The following is a 20,847-nucleotide window of genomic DNA, read 5'->3' on the forward strand; positions in this document are numbered from 1 at the left end:
TTTTTTTTGGTGCGGTATGCGGGCCTCTCGCTGCTGTGGCCTCTCCCGTCGTGGAGCACAGGCTCCGGACGCGCAGGCTCAGCGGCCACGGCTCACGGGCCCGGCCGCTCCGTGGCACGTGGGATCCTCCCGGACCGGGGCACGAACCCATGCCCCCTGCATTGGCAGGTGGACTCTCAACCACTGCGCCACCAGGGAAGCCCCCTAGTACTTATTTACGTGATATCTGGACGTTTGTACCTTTTGACTGTCTTCATCCAATCTCCCCTCCCCTGATTCCTCACCTCTGGTAACCACATATCTGGTCTCTTGTTCTGAGTCTGTTTGTTTTTCAAGTATAACTGACCTACAGCCCTATGTTACTTCCTGAAACACAGCAGTGTAAGTTGATGTTACTATACATCTCAAAAAGTCTATTACAATACGTCACCACACAATAATATTCCACAGTTACTGACTGTATTCCCCACACTGTACATTCCATCCCCTTGACTCATTTATTTTGTAGCTGTAAGTCTGTCCCTCTTAATCTCCCTCACCTATTTCTTTCCTCTCCCCATCCTCCTCTCCTCTGGCAACTACCTGTTTGTTCTCTATACCTATAATTCTGTTTCAGTTTTGCTATGTTTGTTCATTTGCTTTTGTAGATCCCACATATATGCGAAATCACCCAGTATTTGGCTTTCTCTGTCTGGCTTACTTCACTTAGTACAATGTCCTCAAGGCCCATCCATGTTGTCACAAACAGCAGGATTTCCTTCTTTCTCATGGCTGAATAATAATATACACATACACAGACAACATCATCTTTATCCATTCATCCACTGATGGACACTTAGGTTGCTTCCATATCTTGGTTCATTAATGCTGTAATGAACATAGGGGTGTATGTATCTCTTATAATTAGTGGTTTTGTTTTCTTCAGATAAATACCCCAGAGTGAACTGCTGGATCATACAGCAGTTCTACTTTTAATTTTTTGAGGAATCTCCATAGTGTTTTCCATAGTGGCTGCACCAACTTACATTCCTACCAACAGTGCACAAGGATTCCCTTTTCTCCACAGACCACAGACTCACCAACACTTGTTATTTGTGGTCTTTTGGATAATAGCCACTCTGACAGGTGTGAGGTGATATCTCATTGTAGTTTTGATTTGCATATCCCTGATGATTAGTGATGTTGAGCATCTTTTCATGTGCCTGTTGGCCATCTGTATGTCTTCTTTGGAAAAATGTCTACTCAGATCCTCTGCCCATTCTTTAATCAAGTTTTTTTTTTTTTTATGTTGAATTGTATGAGTTCTTTGTATGTTTTGGATGTTAACCCCTTATTGAATATATTATCTGCAAATATCTCCTCCAATTCAGTAGGTAGTCTTTTTGTTTTGTTAATAGTTTCCTTTGCTGTGCAAAAACTTTGTAGTTTGATGTGGTCCCACTTGTTTAGTTTTGCCTGTTTCCCTTGCCTGAGGAGACATATCCAAAAAAAATTACTAAGACTGATGTTGAAGAGGGTACTGCCTATATTTTCTTCTAGAAGTTTTATGGTTTCAGGTCTCACATTTAAGTCTTTAATCCATTTTGGTTTTTCGGTTATTTTTTTTAATTAATTTATTTATTTTTGACTGCATTGGGTCTTCGTTGCTGCACGTGGGCTTTCTCTAGCTGCGGCGAGTGAGGGCTACTCTTTGTTGTGGTGTGCGGGTTTCTTATTGTGATAGCTTCTCTTGTTGTGGAGCACACACTCTAGGCACACAGGCTTCAGCAGTTGTGGCGCACGGGCTCTAGAGCACAGGCTCAGTAGTTGTGGTGCACGGGCTTAGTTGCTCTGTGGCATGTGGGATCTTCCTGGACCAGGGCTCAAACCCGTGTCCCCTGCATTGACAGGTGGATTCTTAACCACTGTGCCACCAAGAAAGTCCTTTTAATCCATTTTGAACTTGTTTTTGTGCATGGTGTGAGAGAGCAGTCCAGTTTCATTATTTTTCACGTAGCCGCCCAGTTTTCCCAACACCGTTTGTTGAAGAAGCTGTCTTTTCCCCACTGTATATTCTTGGCCCTTTGTCATAGATTAATTGCCCATATAAATGTGGATGCGTTTCTGGGCTCTCTATTATATGCCATTGATCCATGTATCCATTTTTGTGCCAGTACCATACTGTTTTGATTACTGTAGCTTTATAATATAGTTTGAAATCAGGGAGCATGATATCTCCAGCTTTGTTCTTCTCTCAAGACTGTTTGGCTATTTAGGGCCTTCTGCATTTCCATACAAACTTTAGAATTATTCTAGTTCTATAAAGAATGCCATTGGCATTTTGTACTTATTTTAAAATCTATTCACAGCAAATTTCACTAAACATACTCACACACCAAATTCTTTTGTTTTTTTTGCTTTCCCACTAAGGATTTATAATTCAGCAAATAGTTACACATTTGATTACAGAAAAACAGGGAGGTGGGTTTCTTTCTGTTCAACAAAAATATAACATGAGTCATACATGCAAGCCACTTATGAAATTTTTAATTTTCTAGCAGCCACATTAAAAAGTGATAAAGGAAGAGGTAAAATTAATTTTAATAATATATTTTATTTAATCTAATATATATACACATTATTGTCATTTCAAACCTATAGTCTATATAAAAAAACTATTAATAAGCTATTTTACATTTGTTTCGTACTAAGTCTTCAAAGCCCAATGCATACTGTAATTGACACTTGTGTCACATCTCAATTTGGACTTGCCATGTTTCAAGTGCTCAACAGCCACGTGTGGCTGGTGGCTACCACACTGACAGCGCACACCTAAGATAACAAGTATGTTTCTACAGAATATCTTTAATCTTGAACTTGTACTATATTATTTTTCCTGTCTGAATGTAGAATAACCCACAAAGAAAAAATAGGTTGGACTTCCCTGGTGGCACAGTGGTTAAGAATCCGCCTGCCAATGCACGGGACATGGGCTCGAGCCCTGGTCCAGGAAATTCCCACATGCCGCAGAGCAACTAAGCCCGTGTGCCACAACTACTGAGCCTGCGCTCTAGAGCCCGCAAGCCACAGCTACTGAGCCCGTGTGCCACAACTACTGAAGCCTGTGTGCCTAGAGCCCATGGTCCGCAACGAGAAGCCACTGCAATAAGAAGCCTGCGTACCGCAACAAAGTAGCCCCCGCTCGCCACAACTAGAGAAAGCCCACGTGCAGCAACGAAGACCCAACGCAGCCCAACAATTAATTAATTAATTATTTTTAAAAATAGGTAATATGGGTAATGCCTCACAGAGAGAATACCAAAACATCAGGAAATATTATTATATTATATCATGACTGTATTATTACATCAATAACATACTGAAACTATATTATATCAAAACAGTAAGGCGTCTGAGAGCCGGTACTGTATGTCTAGTGGCACTTACTGCTCACTAAGTATTGTGGGAAATTTCCTAGGAGACCAGTCTCATTTGGGACTGATATAGATAAGCCATCATGTACTTACAAATTACGTTGGACCATGCTGGAGAGGAAAAACATGTAAATAAACAACATTTCATTCTGCTAAACTGTATTTCTCTCAACCACTTCAATGCCACCAGTCTCACCAAGCCAGAAATTGGGGAAGCCGTCTTTTCAGGTCCCATTTATAATTCGTCAGCACAAGTTCCACTGCCCCCTCAATAAACACTCTTGCACCTCTAATTTTCCTCTATTCTACTTTAATTAATGATACAGGGTAAACCTTATTATGTTCTGGAAAGGTCCACCTAAGAACTTTCAAACTCTGAAAATCTTATTTCTGAAACACGGTTCTTTCCTTTCGTCTATGCCCACTAAATCTACTCTTTGTCCAAAGTATAACCTCTGATCTATCATCCCTAACTTTTTGTTATTAACCTCCATTCTGGTTTTGTTTGTTTTTCTCCCAGCCTGAACAATCATTTCAAATACAGCCTCACATCATCTTTTTTTTTTTCCAGTCATGTTTATTTTTACAAACCTTTACTTCTGTATTAAACAGTTTTCTTCATTCTACCCTCAGACTTCTGACCCTTCCTGCACATGGTCCTGTATATGCTTGCCAACCACATACACAGTATATCAAAAGTCCTCAGAATTCTATTCTCAAGCATCGTATTTCCTTCCCTTGTATTTTCCCTGTGGGAAATTTCAATTTCCCATGGTAACCGGCAAAACTGGTACTCTGAGAGGAAAGCAGACCCAAGATCTCAAAGCTAAAAATAAGTGATAGAGCATGGATTTAAGATTAAATGGTCTGTCTTCAGACCCTAAGCGCTTAACCACTAATTCTGTAAGATTTCATATATGTAAAATTCTACAAAATGCAAACTAATTTCAGTAACAGAAAGCAGACCAAGGGTTGCCTGGATATGAGGGAGGAAGTGGGGAGGAGTGAAGAATATCAGGGAGAGGCAGAAGACAGGGGTTACAAAGAGGTACAAGAAAACTCTGGGGACAGTGTTCTTTATCTTGACTGTGCCATTGGTTTCAGAGGTGTGTGTCAAAACTTACCAAATTGTACATTTTGAATATATGCAGTTTATTTGATGTCAATAAATTTGATTTTTTTAAGTAAGCAAAATTAGAAAGCACGGTATTAGAACAGGAATAAACCAACAGACATTTGCCACAGAAATGCGAGCCCAGACACACACACTCACACCATTTAGTGACCCATACACATATAGACAGAGGTGACACTGTAATCAGTGAGGAAAGGACAGAGTATCTGATAAACCGTTTTTAGACAACTGGCTACCCATACTGAGGGAGGGGGGAAGAACCCTGACTCATATCATACACAAAAATGAATTCTAGATGAATTAAAGCTTTATATATAAAAAGCAAATCTTTAAAACTTTTAGAGAGAAAGATACTTTTTACGTATCTTTTAAGACAGGGCAGCATGGAAGGATTTTTTTTTTTTTTTTTTTAAGATCCAGAAAGGATACATCATAAAGAAAAAATACTGGTAAGGCCAACTACGATAAAATTAAAAACACCTACACGCCATTTACCATATTAAAATGTTTTAGTATTTTACCTATATTTTAAGTGCCTGAAATGGTTCTTAGTAAAAATACTACTAAGGAAAATAGAGGCATATTTATACTAGTTTTTTTATTTTTTTATTTTATTTATTTTTATTTTTGGCTGTGTTGGGTCTTCGCTGCTGTGCACGGGCTTTCTCTAGTTACGGCGAGCAGGGGCTACTCCTCGTTGCAGTGTGCGGGCTTTTCATTGTAGTGGCTTCTCTTGTTGCGGAGCATGGGCTCCAGGCGCACGGGATTCAGCAGTTTTGGCACGCAGGCTCAGGAGCTGTGGCTCGCGAGCTCTAGAGAGCAGGCTCAGTAGTTGTGGCTCACGGACTCTGTTGCTCCACGGCATGTGGGATCTTCCTGGACCAGGGATCGAAGCCATGTCCCCTGTATTGGCAGGCAGATTCTTAACCACTGCGCCACCAGGGAAGTCCCTACACTAGCTTTTTAAAATGTTGATATTTTGTCAACTGGTCAAAATTAAATATGACGCTATACTGAACTTCAATTTTCAAAATGTATAACCATTTACAATCACTCCAAAAAAATTAAATACCTAGGTGTAAATCTAACAAAACATGTATAGGCTCTGTATGCTGAAAATTACAAACGGCTAATGAAAGCAACTGAAGAAGATCTAAATGAGTTCTTCCCATGAATAGTATATGAAATGGAAACTTGACATGTGTAAAGATAGCCAATCTACTTAAATTTTTCCTCAAAGATGAGGAAAAGGAAAAGATTACTCAGCAGTGACAAAAACGAAAGTATTTTACTGACAAACAGTAGAACTGCAATAAGCCAAGCCCAGCGAATCCAAAAGATGTTACATCACAAATTTCCAGCTTGGGTGCCTGAATTCAGCACTAGAGAGCTCAGAGCAAGAATTAAAATCCAATGCAGAACAAAGATGGAATACATGATCACCACTGAGTTCTCCAATGGTCCTTTCTAAAGTGCAAGGTGACAAAATTCCTTAAGTTACCCACAGTTTTCCTTCATCTACGTATTAAAATCAGAAACACTCCACTATGCAAAGGAGGGAAAAAGGTCCAGAAGGGAAATGTCAGAACAGACTGAATATTTATTCAACAGGGAGAAGAGAACTGCCACCACAGAGCGAAGATGCTTGTGAATAGGAAATTCAACGACCAGGCTGTCGAGATGCCAGAAGAACTCACTGACCCTTATCCACCTGGCGTTTGTTGAGGCTCAGCTCCAGCCCGCCTACATGGCTACTAGTCCCATCTGACAGTAACAGATGTGGTTCCTATTAGTGAACCCATTACGGGGCATCCATCAGTCAGGGCGAGTCAAGAGGGAGCTCCTTGAACCCTCTGACCCGCTGCACAGTTAAAGAGGTCAAAGTCTTAGAAAGTACACATGCCAGAAATCTAAAAATAAATAAATCTCATGCCAAGTCATTTCTACCTAATTCCTACATTCTAATTTGTATTCTGCATACTATATATTCCACCTCTAATATGTATTCTATATATTCCAATAACCACAAGCAAAAAAAACAAAGCAACTCACCTTAAAAACATTTTACCCAATGCCCCTGAAATACACTATTAAATTCTTATTGCAGAAGTCAAAAGCCCAGACATTTAAACCTGTAGGTAAGCAGGAAAGCGTCCCTCATCGCTTCTAAATGTTTCTCATTCTGATGGGACCAATGTCTCAGGATAATAACTGTGAGGCCTCATATTTGTTGCTTCCTTACCAAAAGTACCCAGATGCCCCAGCTGCACTTTTACGTTAGATCCCTGACTCTGCTAAGCGACCTGGAAACGGGCCTGCACTAACCACTCATAAATACCCGCATGCCGATTTGAGGGGATGTCAGGTATGAGACCCACAAGAATTGGTGACTGAAAAAGGTAAAGAATAAAAACTCTTGTTATAAACATACAAACCTTTGGTGTTATTGCAGTGGGAAATGCAGGTGTTGACATTAAAAATATTTCATATCACAAATATTAGCCACAGAAACTACCCAAGCCCACAGCCTAATTACTAAGTAATCTTTTCTTTTTTTATATAAATTTATTTATTATTTATTTTTGGCTGCATCGGGTCTTTGTTGCTGCGCGGCTTTCTCTAGCTGCGTCAAGCGGGGGCTACTCTTCGTTATTCTTAGTAAAAATACTACTAAGGAAAATAGAGGCATATTTATACTAGTTTTTTTATTTTTTTATTTTATTTATTTTTATTTTTGGCTGTGTTGGGTCTTCGCTGCTGTGCACGGGCTTTCTCTAGTTACGGCGAGCAGGGGCTACTCCTCGTTGCAGTGTGCGGGCTTTTCATTGTAGTGGCTTCTCTTGTTGCGGAGCATGGGCTCCAGGCGCACGGGATTCAGCAGTTTTGGCACGCAGGCTCAGGAGCTGTGGCTCGCGAGCTCTAGAGAGCAGGCTCAGTAGTTGTGGCTCACGGACTCTGTTGCTCCACGGCATGTGGGATCTTCCTGGACCAGGGATCGAAGCCATGTCCCCTGTATTGGCAGGCAGATTCTTAACCACTGCGCCACCAGGGAAGTCCCTACACTAGCTTTTTAAAATGTTGATATTTTGTCAACTGGTCAAAATTAAATATGACGCTATACTGAACTTCAATTTTCAAAATGTATAACCATTTACAATCACTCCAAAAAAATTAAATACCTAGGTGTAAATCTAACAAAACATGTATAGGCTCTGTATGCTGAAAATTACAAACGGCTAATGAAAGCAACTGAAGAAGATCTAAATGAGTTCTTCCCATGAATAGTATATGAAATGGAAACTTGACATGTGTAAAGATAGCCAATCTACTTAAATTTTTCCTCAAAGATGAGGAAAAGGAAAAGATTACTCAGCAGTGACAAAAACGAAAGTATTTTACTGACAAACAGTAGAACTGCAATAAGCCAAGCCCAGCGAATCCAAAAGATGTTACATCACAAATTTCCAGCTTGGGTGCCTGAATTCAGCACTAGAGAGCTCAGAGCAAGAATTAAAATCCAATGCAGAACAAAGATGGAATACATGATCACCACTGAGTTCTCCAATGGTCCTTTCTAAAGTGCAAGGTGACAAAATTCCTTAAGTTACCCACAGTTTTCCTTCATCTACGTATTAAAATCAGAAACACTCCACTATGCAAAGGAGGGAAAAAGGTCCAGAAGGGAAATGTCAGAACAGACTGAATATTTATTCAACAGGGAGAAGAGAACTGCCACCACAGAGCGAAGATGCTTGTGAATAGGAAATTCAACGACCAGGCTGTCGAGATGCCAGAAGAACTCACTGACCCTTATCCACCTGGCGTTTGTTGAGGCTCAGCTCCAGCCCGCCTACATGGCTACTAGTCCCATCTGACAGTAACAGATGTGGTTCCTATTAGTGAACCCATTACGGGGCATCCATCAGTCAGGGCGAGTCAAGAGGGAGCTCCTTGAACCCTCTGACCCGCTGCACAGTTAAAGAGGTCAAAGTCTTAGAAAGTACACATGCCAGAAATCTAAAAATAAATAAATCTCATGCCAAGTCATTTCTACCTAATTCCTACATTCTAATTTGTATTCTGCATACTATATATTCCACCTCTAATATGTATTCTATATATTCCAATAACCACAAGCAAAAAAAACAAAGCAACTCACCTTAAAAACATTTTACCCAATGCCCCTGAAATACACTATTAAATTCTTATTGCAGAAGTCAAAAGCCCAGACATTTAAACCTGTAGGTAAGCAGGAAAGCGTCCCTCATCGCTTCTAAATGTTTCTCATTCTGATGGGACCAATGTCTCAGGATAATAACTGTGAGGCCTCATATTTGTTGCTTCCTTACCAAAAGTACCCAGATGCCCCAGCTGCACTTTTACGTTAGATCCCTGACTCTGCTAAGCGACCTGGAAACGGGCCTGCACTAACCACTCATAAATACCCGCATGCCGATTTGAGGGGATGTCAGGTATGAGACCCACAAGAATTGGTGACTGAAAAAGGTAAAGAATAAAAACTCTTGTTATAAACATACAAACCTTTGGTGTTATTGCAGTGGGAAATGCAGGTGTTGACATTAAAAATATTTCATATCACAAATATTAGCCACAGAAACTACCCAAGCCCACAGCCTAATTACTAAGTAATCTTTTCTTTTTTTATATAAATTTATTTATTATTTATTTTTGGCTGCATCGGGTCTTTGTTGCTGCGCGGCTTTCTCTAGCTGCGTCAAGCGGGGGCTACTCTTCGTTGTGCAGCTCGGGCTCTAGGTGCACAGGCTTCAGTACTTGTGGCTCGTGGGCTCTAGAGCACAGGCTCAGTAGTTGTGGCGCATGGGCTGAGTTGCTCCACGGCATGCGGGATCTTCCCGGACCAGGGCTCGAACCCATGTCCCCCGCATTGGCAGGCGGATTCTTAACCACTGTGCCACCAGGGAAGCCCTACTAAGTGATCTTTTCAATTCAAATCACCTGTGTACACTTTTTCTTGGTCTGCTTTTTCATGCAATGCAGAATTTAAATGGGCTGGTCTGGAGATCTGAGATAAAAATAACCACAAAAACCACTTTGCTACTACTAGATTAACTGCTCTGAATTCTACACTGATCTTTTGGTTTGGTGTGAACTAAATTCAGAGTATAATTTTGCATGAGGTCCGTATTTTGCAAACCACAAAACACGTATTCAGGAAAACCCCTCAGAGACTAGTAGGACACACAGTCATCACCCTAACACCATTCTCGGCAGGAGGAATAAGACTTTGTTTATTCACATCAACTGAGCTGGAGGCACAGCATCTAACCAGCTTGCCAAGCACCAAGGTCTGTGGCAAACAGGTTATGCCAACTTCAACAAAATCAGAAGGTTTTTCCTCCACAAGACTTTCTCTACCAATGGACACGAACAGAAAAATGGCTACATTGCTGTTTTGGCCTTTTACTTCTGATCACAAAAGTATTAGTTATCTCAACCCACCTTAACCTTCTTTTGTTTTACATCAATAAACAGATCTACCTAAGAGCACACTAGCACTAGTAACTGCATGCCAGTAACAATGGCATGTTTCCTATAATTCCTCTTTTGCAATTATATGACTCACTGCCTTTCTAACTCTCTGACCACACCTTTTCAGTTTTCTTCACTGGATCCTCTGTCATTTCCCCCTCTTTACATCTCACTCTATACAACCTTCCTCTGCAGAAACCAATTCATCCCTAAGGCTTTAGCCACTACCCCCATAATGACAGCTTCCGAATATTTATTCCTAGCCTGTTCCTAGCCCCAACCAGTTCTAAAAACCTGATATTCTAACAAAAGTTTCTGCTTTCACTGAATATTTAGTTTAGAATGAGCTTTTTTTAAAAAAATCTTTTCTTTTAAAGGACCTTTAAAGATCACCTAATGTGGTCAAACATAAATGTAAGTTAAGTATGAGTACTGTCTACTATATTATTTTCTGCATTTTTCCTGTATTTCATAAATTTTTTTTAAAGTTTATGTATTTATTTATTTGGCTGTGTTGGGTCTTCGTTGCTGCGTGCGGGCTTTTTTTAGTTGTGGCGAGCTGGGGTTACTCTTAGTTGCGGTACGTGGGCTTCTCATTGCGGTGGCTTCTCTTGTTGCACAGCACGGGCTCTAGGCGCACGGGCTTCAGTAGTTGTGGCACGTGGGCTCAGCAGCTGTGGCTCACAGGCTCTAGAGCACAGGCTCAACAGTTGTGGCGCATGGGTTTAGTTGCTCTGCGGCATGTGGGATCTTCCTAGACCAGGGCTCGAACCCGTGTCCCCTGATTCGGCAGGCGGATTCTTAACCACTGTGCCACCAGGGAAGTCCCCATAAATTTTTTAAAATTTAAATAATCTAACCAAAAACCAAAGGAAAATTAAATAATCTAAACTACTCCTAATTTTAAAGCTGAGGAAATCAAAGCCAAAACTAAGTGACTTGCCCGAGATCACTAAGTGTAATTTCCTATCGCCACATCTCCCACTGTTCCCACCCAGGAAGGAGGACGAATGAAGGGCGCTGGGTCACGAGACTGACAGTGCACACAAGCAGACCTTTTTAAAAGGCTATTTCAACAAACTGCGCTGAGTTCTGTTTGACATTCCAACAAAAGGTTGAAGAGCTCAGAGAAACTTGCAAAAGACCACAGGCAGGGATGTGCCATTCAACAGTGCACAGTTTATCTGTACAAAGGTGGGGGGGGGCTACAAAGTTATCATCTAAAAAAACCAGTGACGATATTTTAACCCATTGATATTTAATATTCACCTCCAAATTCAGGTAAGAACTTCACAATTAAAAAGTCGATCCTAGCCACAGTAAACATCTATTCTAACCTTAGGAAGTTGGTATTATTATTATTCTCAGTGACAGATGAGAAAATGGAGGATTACAGAGGTAAAATGACTCATCCAAGGTCACATGACTAATAAATGTAGAAGGCTATTTCAAGCCTAGGTCTGACTCCAAAGCCCATGCTTTGACCACAGTGCTACTAAATCCAGACCACCTCTGTGAAGGTCAACAGATTAAAGGAAATGTTCATAAAACAGGAGCAATTCCACAGATACTATATACTGTACACTGCCCAACACAAAAGGACCTCATACCATGGACCCTGAACAGGGAAAAAAAACAGGGCTTTTCCCACATCCCGTTTTTCCTTGAAGAATTTTAAAATTAAAAAAAAAACAAACTCCTGAATCCATGTTCTTTTTCATATGTGCTTAATTTAGTGATTTGAGAGCTGGATGAAAGTCTAGGGTAGCTTCAGAGAGGAGGATGAGATCACTTAAGAGCAATCATAGGGGGCTTCCCTGGTGGCGCAGTGGTTAAGAATCCGCCTGCCAATGCAGTGGACACATGATCAAGCCCTGGTCCGGGAAGTTCCCACACGCCGCGGAGCAACTAAGCCCGTGTGCCACAACTACTGAGCCTGCATTCTAGAGCCTGCGAGCCACAACTAATGAGCCAACGTGCCACACCTACTGAAGCCTGCGCGCCTAGAGCACGTGCTCCACAACAAGAGAAGCCTCCGCTCGCCGCCAACTAGAGAAAGCCCGCGCGCAGCAACGAAGACCTAATGCAGCCAAAAATAAATAAATAAAATAAATAATTTTATCTTTTTAAAAAAAGAGCAATTTTAGGAACAGAAATATAGCAATTATAGAAAAAGGTGAGAACATTCAAAGAGCTGGTTCAAACTGTCTTTTATGGGATCCAACAGGAGAAAGCTGCTTTGGAAAAAGTGAGCCTTGTCAAGTGTCACCAGAGTAATTTAAGAAAAAAAAGCAAATCCTGATAAACAGGCATATAACATTCATATAATCACCCCAAATTCAAAAGGAAGTTAGCTTTTCTACTGTTATCTTTTAGAATGAGACCCTTATATTGGAGCAGTTGTCCTAATAACTTACAAGGGTAATTACTGAAACTCAGTTAGTCCTAAAAACAAATATAAAAACCATCCAAGAATGACCACAAATACAGTCTTTGTTCTCTATGGTACAAGAAACCAATCACAAGCCCATCTGTGTGAGACCTAGCTAATAAGAACACTATTTCAGAGGGTGGTACAAAGAGAAGGATGGGTTGCCAAGGGGAAGAAGTCATCTATTAGACTGTGACAAGCTTTTAAGTGTTTGCATTATCATTAACCAACTGCCTGGTCCCCTGGTTCCCACACCTGCCACCTCCATCCAAAACTATCACAGCAGCAAACTTGGCAACAGGCTCACCTCCAAAACACTGGTGCCCTCTTTTGACCCTTTTGTAGTACTGCATGCATACCAGGCATTGATGTGAAAAACTCTAATAAAGCCACAAATTAATAAATTTGCAGGTTAACGTTTTTCAGATAATTCTATATTTGCAATTCCCTGAATAAACCTTAATTTAGCTTGATAAAAATATTAAATAGCAGACCGTCTACATAAAATTTATGCCAATGAAAAGAAAAGCAACAAGAATCTCTTACCATTTTAACAGTTTACATATATTAGCTGAGAGTATTACAAGAATTAGAATGATGCCAATAACTGACAAAGACCTTACTATGTGCCAGGCATTAGGAGTAGAGAAATTAGTTTAATGCTAACAACCTAATGAGGCAGGAACTCCTCTTCATCTTACAGATGTAAAACGAGGCACAATGAACTTAAGTAATGTGCCCAGGACCCTGCACCTGGTAGCAAGTGGTAAAACTGAAGTTCACACTCAGTAACTGTGAGGCCAGAGCCAGAGCCTTATTTATCCCAAAAGAGCCCTCTGAGGTATCACGATAAAATGAAACGTGATCAAAATAGAAAAAGTATAATTCGTAAGGAAAATTATAAATACATCATCCAAATCTCTCATTTTCAACAAAATCCCAAACTGTAAAAAAATAAAATACTATATGAAACATTTTGGTCATTTTCCCATTCCTGCTCGCGTGAAGATTCTGAACTTCTGGGTCTGAGATGTTTCATGCATTCTTTTTACTACCCATTCCTTTTCTCATTACACTATGCCTTTATTTATCTATTATCTTGTTCTTTAAAAGAAAAGAAAAAGTTAATCCATACTATATGCTTTATTTTTCTTCTAGACAGCAGAACGGCTTACCTATTCCTACCTAAATTCTCTATTCCACTGAGATCTTTAGAAAATATTTTCCTTAAGACAGCAAATCCAAATAGCATCATCAATTCCTTCTCATTGCAAATATGATAGATTCTCATCTGTCTGGAATTATTTAGTGTGTTCCTACCTCTAATCAAGGCTGGCAGACTAGATAACCCTCTAATATTTCTAAAAACGCTAACTTTATTTTCAAACAGGACATGAAGGCACGTGTCTAATAACCTGCAGTTCAAAACAAGATTTATCTCAAACATTTCTAGATTCCACAGTTTGCTTACTCAGAGCTATTCATAATACCAAAACTTAAGGACACTTAATAACCCAACACCGGCTGACCAAGCTCACTCCCATTCACGACTGAAAGATTTACCATGGGTGAGGACAAATGCTTTTACAACTACCTTTTCATTTCATATCATTAGTTTAAAGTCTACTTAGAAGCACAGACTTAGTCAAAGTCTGAAGTATCAAAAACATATATTAACTGCACTGGTTTAATTTGTTACATACAAGAACAATAGAAACAAGATGGCTATAGTTTAGTACTATAACTGACCACATCGCTAAAGAAGCCATCATAATATTATTCATAACTCCCGTATCTCAACACAACGAGAAGTGCACAGGTAATACACAAGGAAAGGTGCCAAGGAATGGGCTCCGTGCAAATCCCACAACTCCTTTTACCTCGGTCTGCAGGATGGCAGCCCTCTGCTCCTTAGCAGTCAAGGACTCCTTCAGCACTTCAATGTGTTGCTTGCTGTCTGAGAACTGGTTGGTGAGTGTTTCTAGCTTTGTCTGTAGGGCTAGTAGTTCTGTGTCCTTTCTGGACAGCTCCTGCTTCACCTGACCAATCTAGAGAAGAAGAAAAAGCAGTATAAGGAAAAAAGAAATAAAACCACCACCTCTGATCCGGGTCTGTGACAGATCCACGTCAAGATACACAGCATTAACTTTATGACAGGACACAATTCATCTTTTTGCATCATCTAATCTTAGCTGACCACCCCCCCCAAAAAAAACAAAGCTTATTCAACTAATAGCAAAATTTCCAGTTTTCATTTATTGTCTCCCCTAAACTTTTGAAATCCGTTAGAAAAGGAGTGGAAGAAGAAAAATCCCAATTCACTTAGATGACTATGAGACAGCAGTAAGCATCTGAACATGACTAAAGCAGTTTTCATCTTATTAAGTCGTAAGAAACTTCAACTCATACAGCAGGATTAGTGTAGATGGAACACAGAAAGAAAAAAGAAACTTCCTACTATTGCCATTTAAACTCAAAAGCTGCACATTTATTTTTTCATTGTTATTTTTTCATTCTCAAATGAAAGTGTACATAAAGTCCTTCTTAAAAAGCCACTTTAGTGTTATAAGGCATTATAAACATGTGCTTTCTAAAAAGTATGTAATTTTGAGGAGTTAGGGGTACTGACCTAAAAAAAAGATTCCACCTACAAAGTTATATTACCTACAACATGTCATATCAACTAAATGGATAAAAGTACATAACCTAAATAAAGAACGCATCAAATCTCATTCTGTAAGAATCTACACGTGTAATCAAATTTGAATTACGCTGACAGAGCAATCCATCAATCGATAGGTGCCACTCACTCGCCCATAAATTTTTCTCATCTTAACTTAGAAAACATTTAACATCAAACGTCTCCTTTATATTTCTACTGTTTCTAAGAATTTTTACTCTTTTATTCTTCTTTTTTTTTTCGGTACGCGGGCCTCTCACTGTTGTGGCCTCTCCCGTTGCGGAGCACAGGCTCCGGACGCGCAGGCTCAGCGGCCATGGCTCACGGGCCCAGCCACTCCGCGGCATGTGGGATCTTCCCGGATCGGGGCACGGACCCGTGTCCCCTGCATCAGCAGGCGGACTCTCAACCACTGCACCACCAGGGAAGCCCTTACTCTTTTATTCTAAATGTAAGCCAAATTAACAGAAATCGTATCTGTTTTTACATTATATCTACTGCCTAAGCAAGGTAGCTAGCTATACACTAAAATATAGACTCTTGGAAGTATAAATTTGACAAGAAGTCAGTAATCTCAGTATCACTGAGGAAACAAAAAATACTTTTTAAAAAGCTGAATGTATCTAAAGTATTTTGACTGTAATAATCTTAGGCATAAGGGACAAAGTTTTTGTCCATAATTTCCCATGAGAAAGTATGAAATAAATTTTACTGTAATTAAAATTACTTTTAAGGAGCACTAAAAATAAACTTATAATTTACTGCTCTGTTTCAGCAGGAAGATAAGCATTTTTCTCATATGCATGAAATCTCTACTTACAAATATAATATTCATTCAACAAACATTTCTGTGTGCTCACTGTATGCAAAATACTTGCAGCTGGAAAGGACATCAGTGGAAGACAGCTGTCAACAGCAGCTACTTCCATCCTGTAACACAGATACGTACCCAGGAGCTGCCACATACTGTAACGGTGTAGCATCTTTCATGACATTCCTTTACCAACGTCCCACCCCTAACAAACAGAAGGCACTAAAAACGCACTTGTGGTATGAATAAATAGTCAGGGGAAACGTTCAAAATGTTCTCACCTCATCAGCTAAAGAACTATGGCTTAAAGATTACTCAAATTTCCAGCTACCTCTGGACCATGTGATCAAAAATAACTATAAAATCTCAGTTTCCTCATCATCTGCATTACTAAATAATCCTCAAATAATGCTATACTGACCATAAAGACTGAGAAAACGAAGAAAATATCCTAAACAGAAGAGTTTAGAGGCACAAATTTTCCTTAAAAGTTAGGAGCATAGGGCTTCCCTGGTGGCGCAGTGGTTGAGAGTCCGCCTGCCGATGCAGTGGACGTGGGTCCGTGCCGCGGTCCGGGAAGATCCCACAGGCCACGGAGCGGCTGGGCCCGTGAGCCATGGCCGCTGAGCCTGCGCGTCCGGAGCCTGTGCCCCACAATGGGAGAGGCCACAACAGTGAGAGGCCTGCCTAACGCAAAAAAAAAAAAAAAAAAGTTAGGAGCATAAGGCTTTTGCAGTCAATCCCATGTGAGAACGAATGAGTGTGTCTTCTTGGGTAACTACCTCTCTAAGCCTTGGTTTCCTAATCAGTAAGATGGAGAAAGCAAACCAGTGCCACTGTATTGCATACAGATTAAACCAAAAAAATGTACAGAATGTTTAGCCTGTTGCTCGACACAAAAAGAAATTAATAACACTAGCTGAGGAAAAAAAAGTTATAGATCAGCTTCTCCTCTAGACAGTACATGGTTACAACAAACCAAATTGGACCCTTTTAGACAAAATATCTCACTTTTCTATCTATACTATAAAGTGGTCCACAAATAGCAAACACTAAACTAGCACAAGTGTTTTTTTTTTTCTTTTAATGCTGCATTCCAGTCTTATTCTACCGTAATTTTCAGAAGCAGTTTTCTTCCTGACACTTGTGAGACAAATGTGTGCACAGCCTAGTATAGGGCAGTGGAGTGCAGAGCTTACCAGCACAGGTTCTGGAACCAAATGGCTTGTGTAAAACTCAAACTCTGCCTCTTACTAACTGTGTTTCCTGAGCACCACCGTGTTACCTCAGCTTCCTTATACATAAATTGGGTTGAGAATATACCTACCTTAGTAGGTTATAAAATGCTTATAATAAGTACTCAAGTGTTAGCTATTTTATTATAATCATTTTATCATAGTTTGAAATGGAATTTCAAGTTCTCTAGACAGATGATTGAGCTACTAAATAGATTTAGAGACTTTAAGTTTCATGCTACTTCTAATTTACTACATAACTAAATGAGCTAATCACTTCAATACACCTGTTTGTTCCAAAGAAAGTAAAATTTGTTGCAAAATCACCTATCGGGGACTTAAAGATGATGCCTACATATGAAGGTAAAGCACTTCACTCAAGAAATCAGATTGAAATAAACCCTGGGTGATGGACCTAGAACATCTGCGCATTCTTTGTACCTAAGAAGAGAAAAGAGACCATTCACATAAATCAACAAGTTTCTGGTAACAGGAAAGGAGTCGAGAAAAAACAGCTTTGAAGCACCATCCACACAGTGGCAAAGCAACAGTAAAAAACCAGGGACAGGGCTTCCAGAGCACATGAGGGCTCGCTGCACACAGGGCGGCACGTGGGTCAAACGGGTGAACAGGAGTCGGTTAAAGAGCAGAGCAGGCTGGTTAGTGCTAGTACCGGGCAAAGCTGCCGACCACAGAGTGAAAGTGTGAGCACCCAGAGCCAGAGCAGCAGGGTCCCACTGTGGGATCACTGCACGCAAAGGGTAAATCTTACGGCAAAGACCTCGGCCTGAAGACCAGCCGCTCTCTTTTTCAGCTCCTCCCCTTGAGCCTCTTTCGAATTTAGCTCCTCCTTCAGTTGCTCTACCTGTCACGACATTGTTATTCTTTTTCACTCATGTGTCAACTTAGGTCTTTTTATTATCTGCTTTTGAGCCAGAGCAGTAACTGGAAATAACAATAACTCATATAACACAATCAAATCTGTTCCCCTAATTTCCTCTTCAAAGGACCCTAGATGGGCTCACTATTTTCACAGGGTAATGGACTGAAATGTGCTAATCAGCAAATGGGAAGCGGAGACAATATTTTATTTTGTTCTCAACTTAGAATGATAAGTCAAAACTAACAGAAAGTTGGATATGTGAAGTTTTAAGTTCTGAAAGTTACATGAAATTGGCCATAGTCATTGATAACAGATTCTTAAAATAACAGAGGAATATTCTACTGACTTATATGCAGGTATGGGTATCACAGAAAGAAGCCAGAAACTGCATCATTAAAGGAACAGTTTTCACTTCTGAGACATTAGCGAACTAACACAATTGGGATATGGGGGGCAGGGGGAGGAGAAGGAACACTTATTTTCTAGCTAATATTTTACAATTGAAATTATGATCTTTAAAACACCACAGACCTGATAAACTGATAACTGTAATAAACTAAATCCTCCAATTTACCTAAAATAGTTTATAGAATCAAAATAAATGCCTTTGGCTCTAAGGAAGGAATACTGTGACTGCGGTTATAATACAGACTGATATGTCTCAGCAATGCTTATCCTACTGTACATACACCCCAAGTGCACGTGGGAAACAATAAACCTGAGACACATGGGTCTTCTCCAAGGGAGAGCACAAAGGGGTTTCCTTTAGGGAACTGTGTTTGAAGGGAAAACGCGGTTTTATTTAAGCCATTTCAGGAACAAAAAGGGGAGGTGGATTCAGTCTCTTAGGCTGAATTTCACTTCTAAATTTGTTCACAAGACATCGAGAACACGATGTTTCATATGGTGAGAAAAACTCGTCTGGATGTAATCCTACTAATGGCCTCAGAAGTACTGGTAGACATGAAATGTTAAACCGTGATAATACACACTTAGCCTCATACAAGTAATGTTTCTTTTAAGTGAAATTTGAAATAGCCATACAACATCAGTAATTCTGACTTTAATTCTGGAAAGTTCTATCTGAAAGAATTACGGTACAAGTATTCTTCCCTGAAGCCTGATAAAACAGCATGAAGTCCATCATCACTACAGAAGTAGGAACATGCACCAATTTTTCAAACCCCATTTAAAAATTACAGCATCACACACCATTACCTTGTTTTTCATAAATTTAGAATGGCTCCGATAGACTTCCATTTGCTTCATTTCTTCCTCTCGTTCTTCAGTACTCAAAGCCCCGTTCGATTTCAGCATCTGAATCTCCTCTTCCAAGTCTCGGAGCCCACGCTCCATAGAGGAAATTTTTGAATCCTGAGGACAAAGGAAGATTTAGACATTAAAGTACTCGCAAAAAGCCAGAGAGGTTGCACAAGCCTGTCTTTACAGATGTGAAATTTAATAAAGATAAACAAATATGTAGAAATATTACAACTGGTGCCTTGCTTCTAAAATATATCCTTCATGGCCATATGGTGGAGAGGAGGAGGACTGAGATCTATAGTATGATTTTTTCCTCTAGCCTTTCCTCTGCACCCTTTTGATTAAAGTTGAGAGTATTAACTGAAGAAGTAGAAGCAATGGAAAACTAGTTAAAGTTTCTTAGTACTTTATGGTCAACAAACTTCTAGTGAAAACATTTGTAATATTAACAGTAAAGCCTTTTCTAGCTGTAATATTTTATCGTTTTACTTGATGACCTCTAAAAGGCTTACTTATGCTCCCAAAGGAGTGGGGAAAAGAGTAAGAAGGTGTCAAAGACTTACACAATAATGTGTATAACCCTATCTACAATAATAAAGGTCTGATAACCTCCCACTGCAGAAAAACAAAGGGATGGATAATTATGTTAACAGTTACATTTTATCACACAGTGGTCCCGACTTATCCACAGTTTTACTTTCCGTGGTTCTGCTTTCTGTGGTTTCAGTTACCTGAGGTCAACTGCGGTCAGAAAATATCAGATGGAAAATGCCAGAAAAAAACAATTCAGAAGTTTTAAACTGTGCACTGCTGTTCCTATCAATATGATGAAATCTCACACCATCCCATTCTGTCCCACCGGAACGTGAGTCAGCCCTTTGTCCAGTGCGCCCCTGCCCGTCACTCACAGCAGCCACCTCGGTTATCAGATGGACAGTCCTGGCAACACAGTGCTTGTGTTCAAGTGACCGTTTTTATGTGACAATATTTTATTTAATACCGTCCCCAAAGCACAAGGGTAGTGATGCTGGCAATTCAGATTTGACAAAGAGAAGCTGTAAGGTGCTTCTTTTAAGTGAAAAGGTGGAAGTTCTCACTAAGAGAAAAAATCATATGCTGAGGTTGCTATGATCTACAGCAAGAACGAATCTTCCAGGAGTGAAATTGGGATGAAGGAAAAAGAAATTTGTGCCAGTTTTGCTGCTGCACCTCAAACTGCAAAAGGTACGACTACAGTACACGACAAGTGCTTAGTTTAGATGAAGAAGGCATTAGATTTGTGCAGTAAGATACTGAGAGAGAGAGAGAATGAGACCGATTCACGTAACTTCCATTACAGCATACTGTTATAACTGTTCTATTTTACTATTAATTACCGTTGTTAATCCCTTACACACTGTGCCTAATTTATAAAATTAATCATAGGTGTGTATAGGAAAAAACAGAGTATATATAGGGTTCGGTACCATCTGTGGTTTCAGTCCA

At 40.0% G+C, this 20,847-nt stretch overlaps 1 protein-coding gene across 6 annotated transcripts in view; it reads right to left on the reverse strand.

The window, feature by feature from the left end:
- The window catches only part of ERC1 (ELKS/RAB6-interacting/CAST family member 1), a 348,818-nt gene that overhangs the window by 272,127 nt on the left and 55,844 nt on the right, over positions 1 to 20,847 (reverse strand). For 5 of the 6 annotated variants that reach the window (XR_003001538.1, XR_003001537.1, XM_024733027.1 and 2 more), the window contains exons 4-6: positions 19,318 to 19,473; positions 17,989 to 18,081; positions 14,371 to 14,538 (exon numbers count right to left, since the gene is read on the reverse strand). Coding sequence is in view for 4 of the 6 variants with exons in the window: in XM_024733027.1 (XP_024588795.1) it covers positions 14,371 to 14,538; positions 17,989 to 18,081; positions 19,318 to 19,473 (417 nt within the window). In the remaining 2 variants the exon portion in view is untranslated. The remainder of the gene's footprint in view (positions 1 to 14,370; positions 14,539 to 17,988; positions 18,082 to 19,317; positions 19,474 to 20,847) is intronic. The other variant, XM_024733026.1, reaches the window with a different exon arrangement.

The sequence above is a fragment of the Neophocaena asiaeorientalis genome, unplaced genomic scaffold (assembly GCF_003031525.2).
Source record: "Neophocaena asiaeorientalis asiaeorientalis breed wild unplaced genomic scaffold, Neophocaena_asiaeorientalis_V1.1 scaffold150, whole genome shotgun sequence".
Lineage (NCBI taxonomy): Eukaryota > Metazoa > Chordata > Mammalia > Artiodactyla > Phocoenidae > Neophocaena > Neophocaena asiaeorientalis.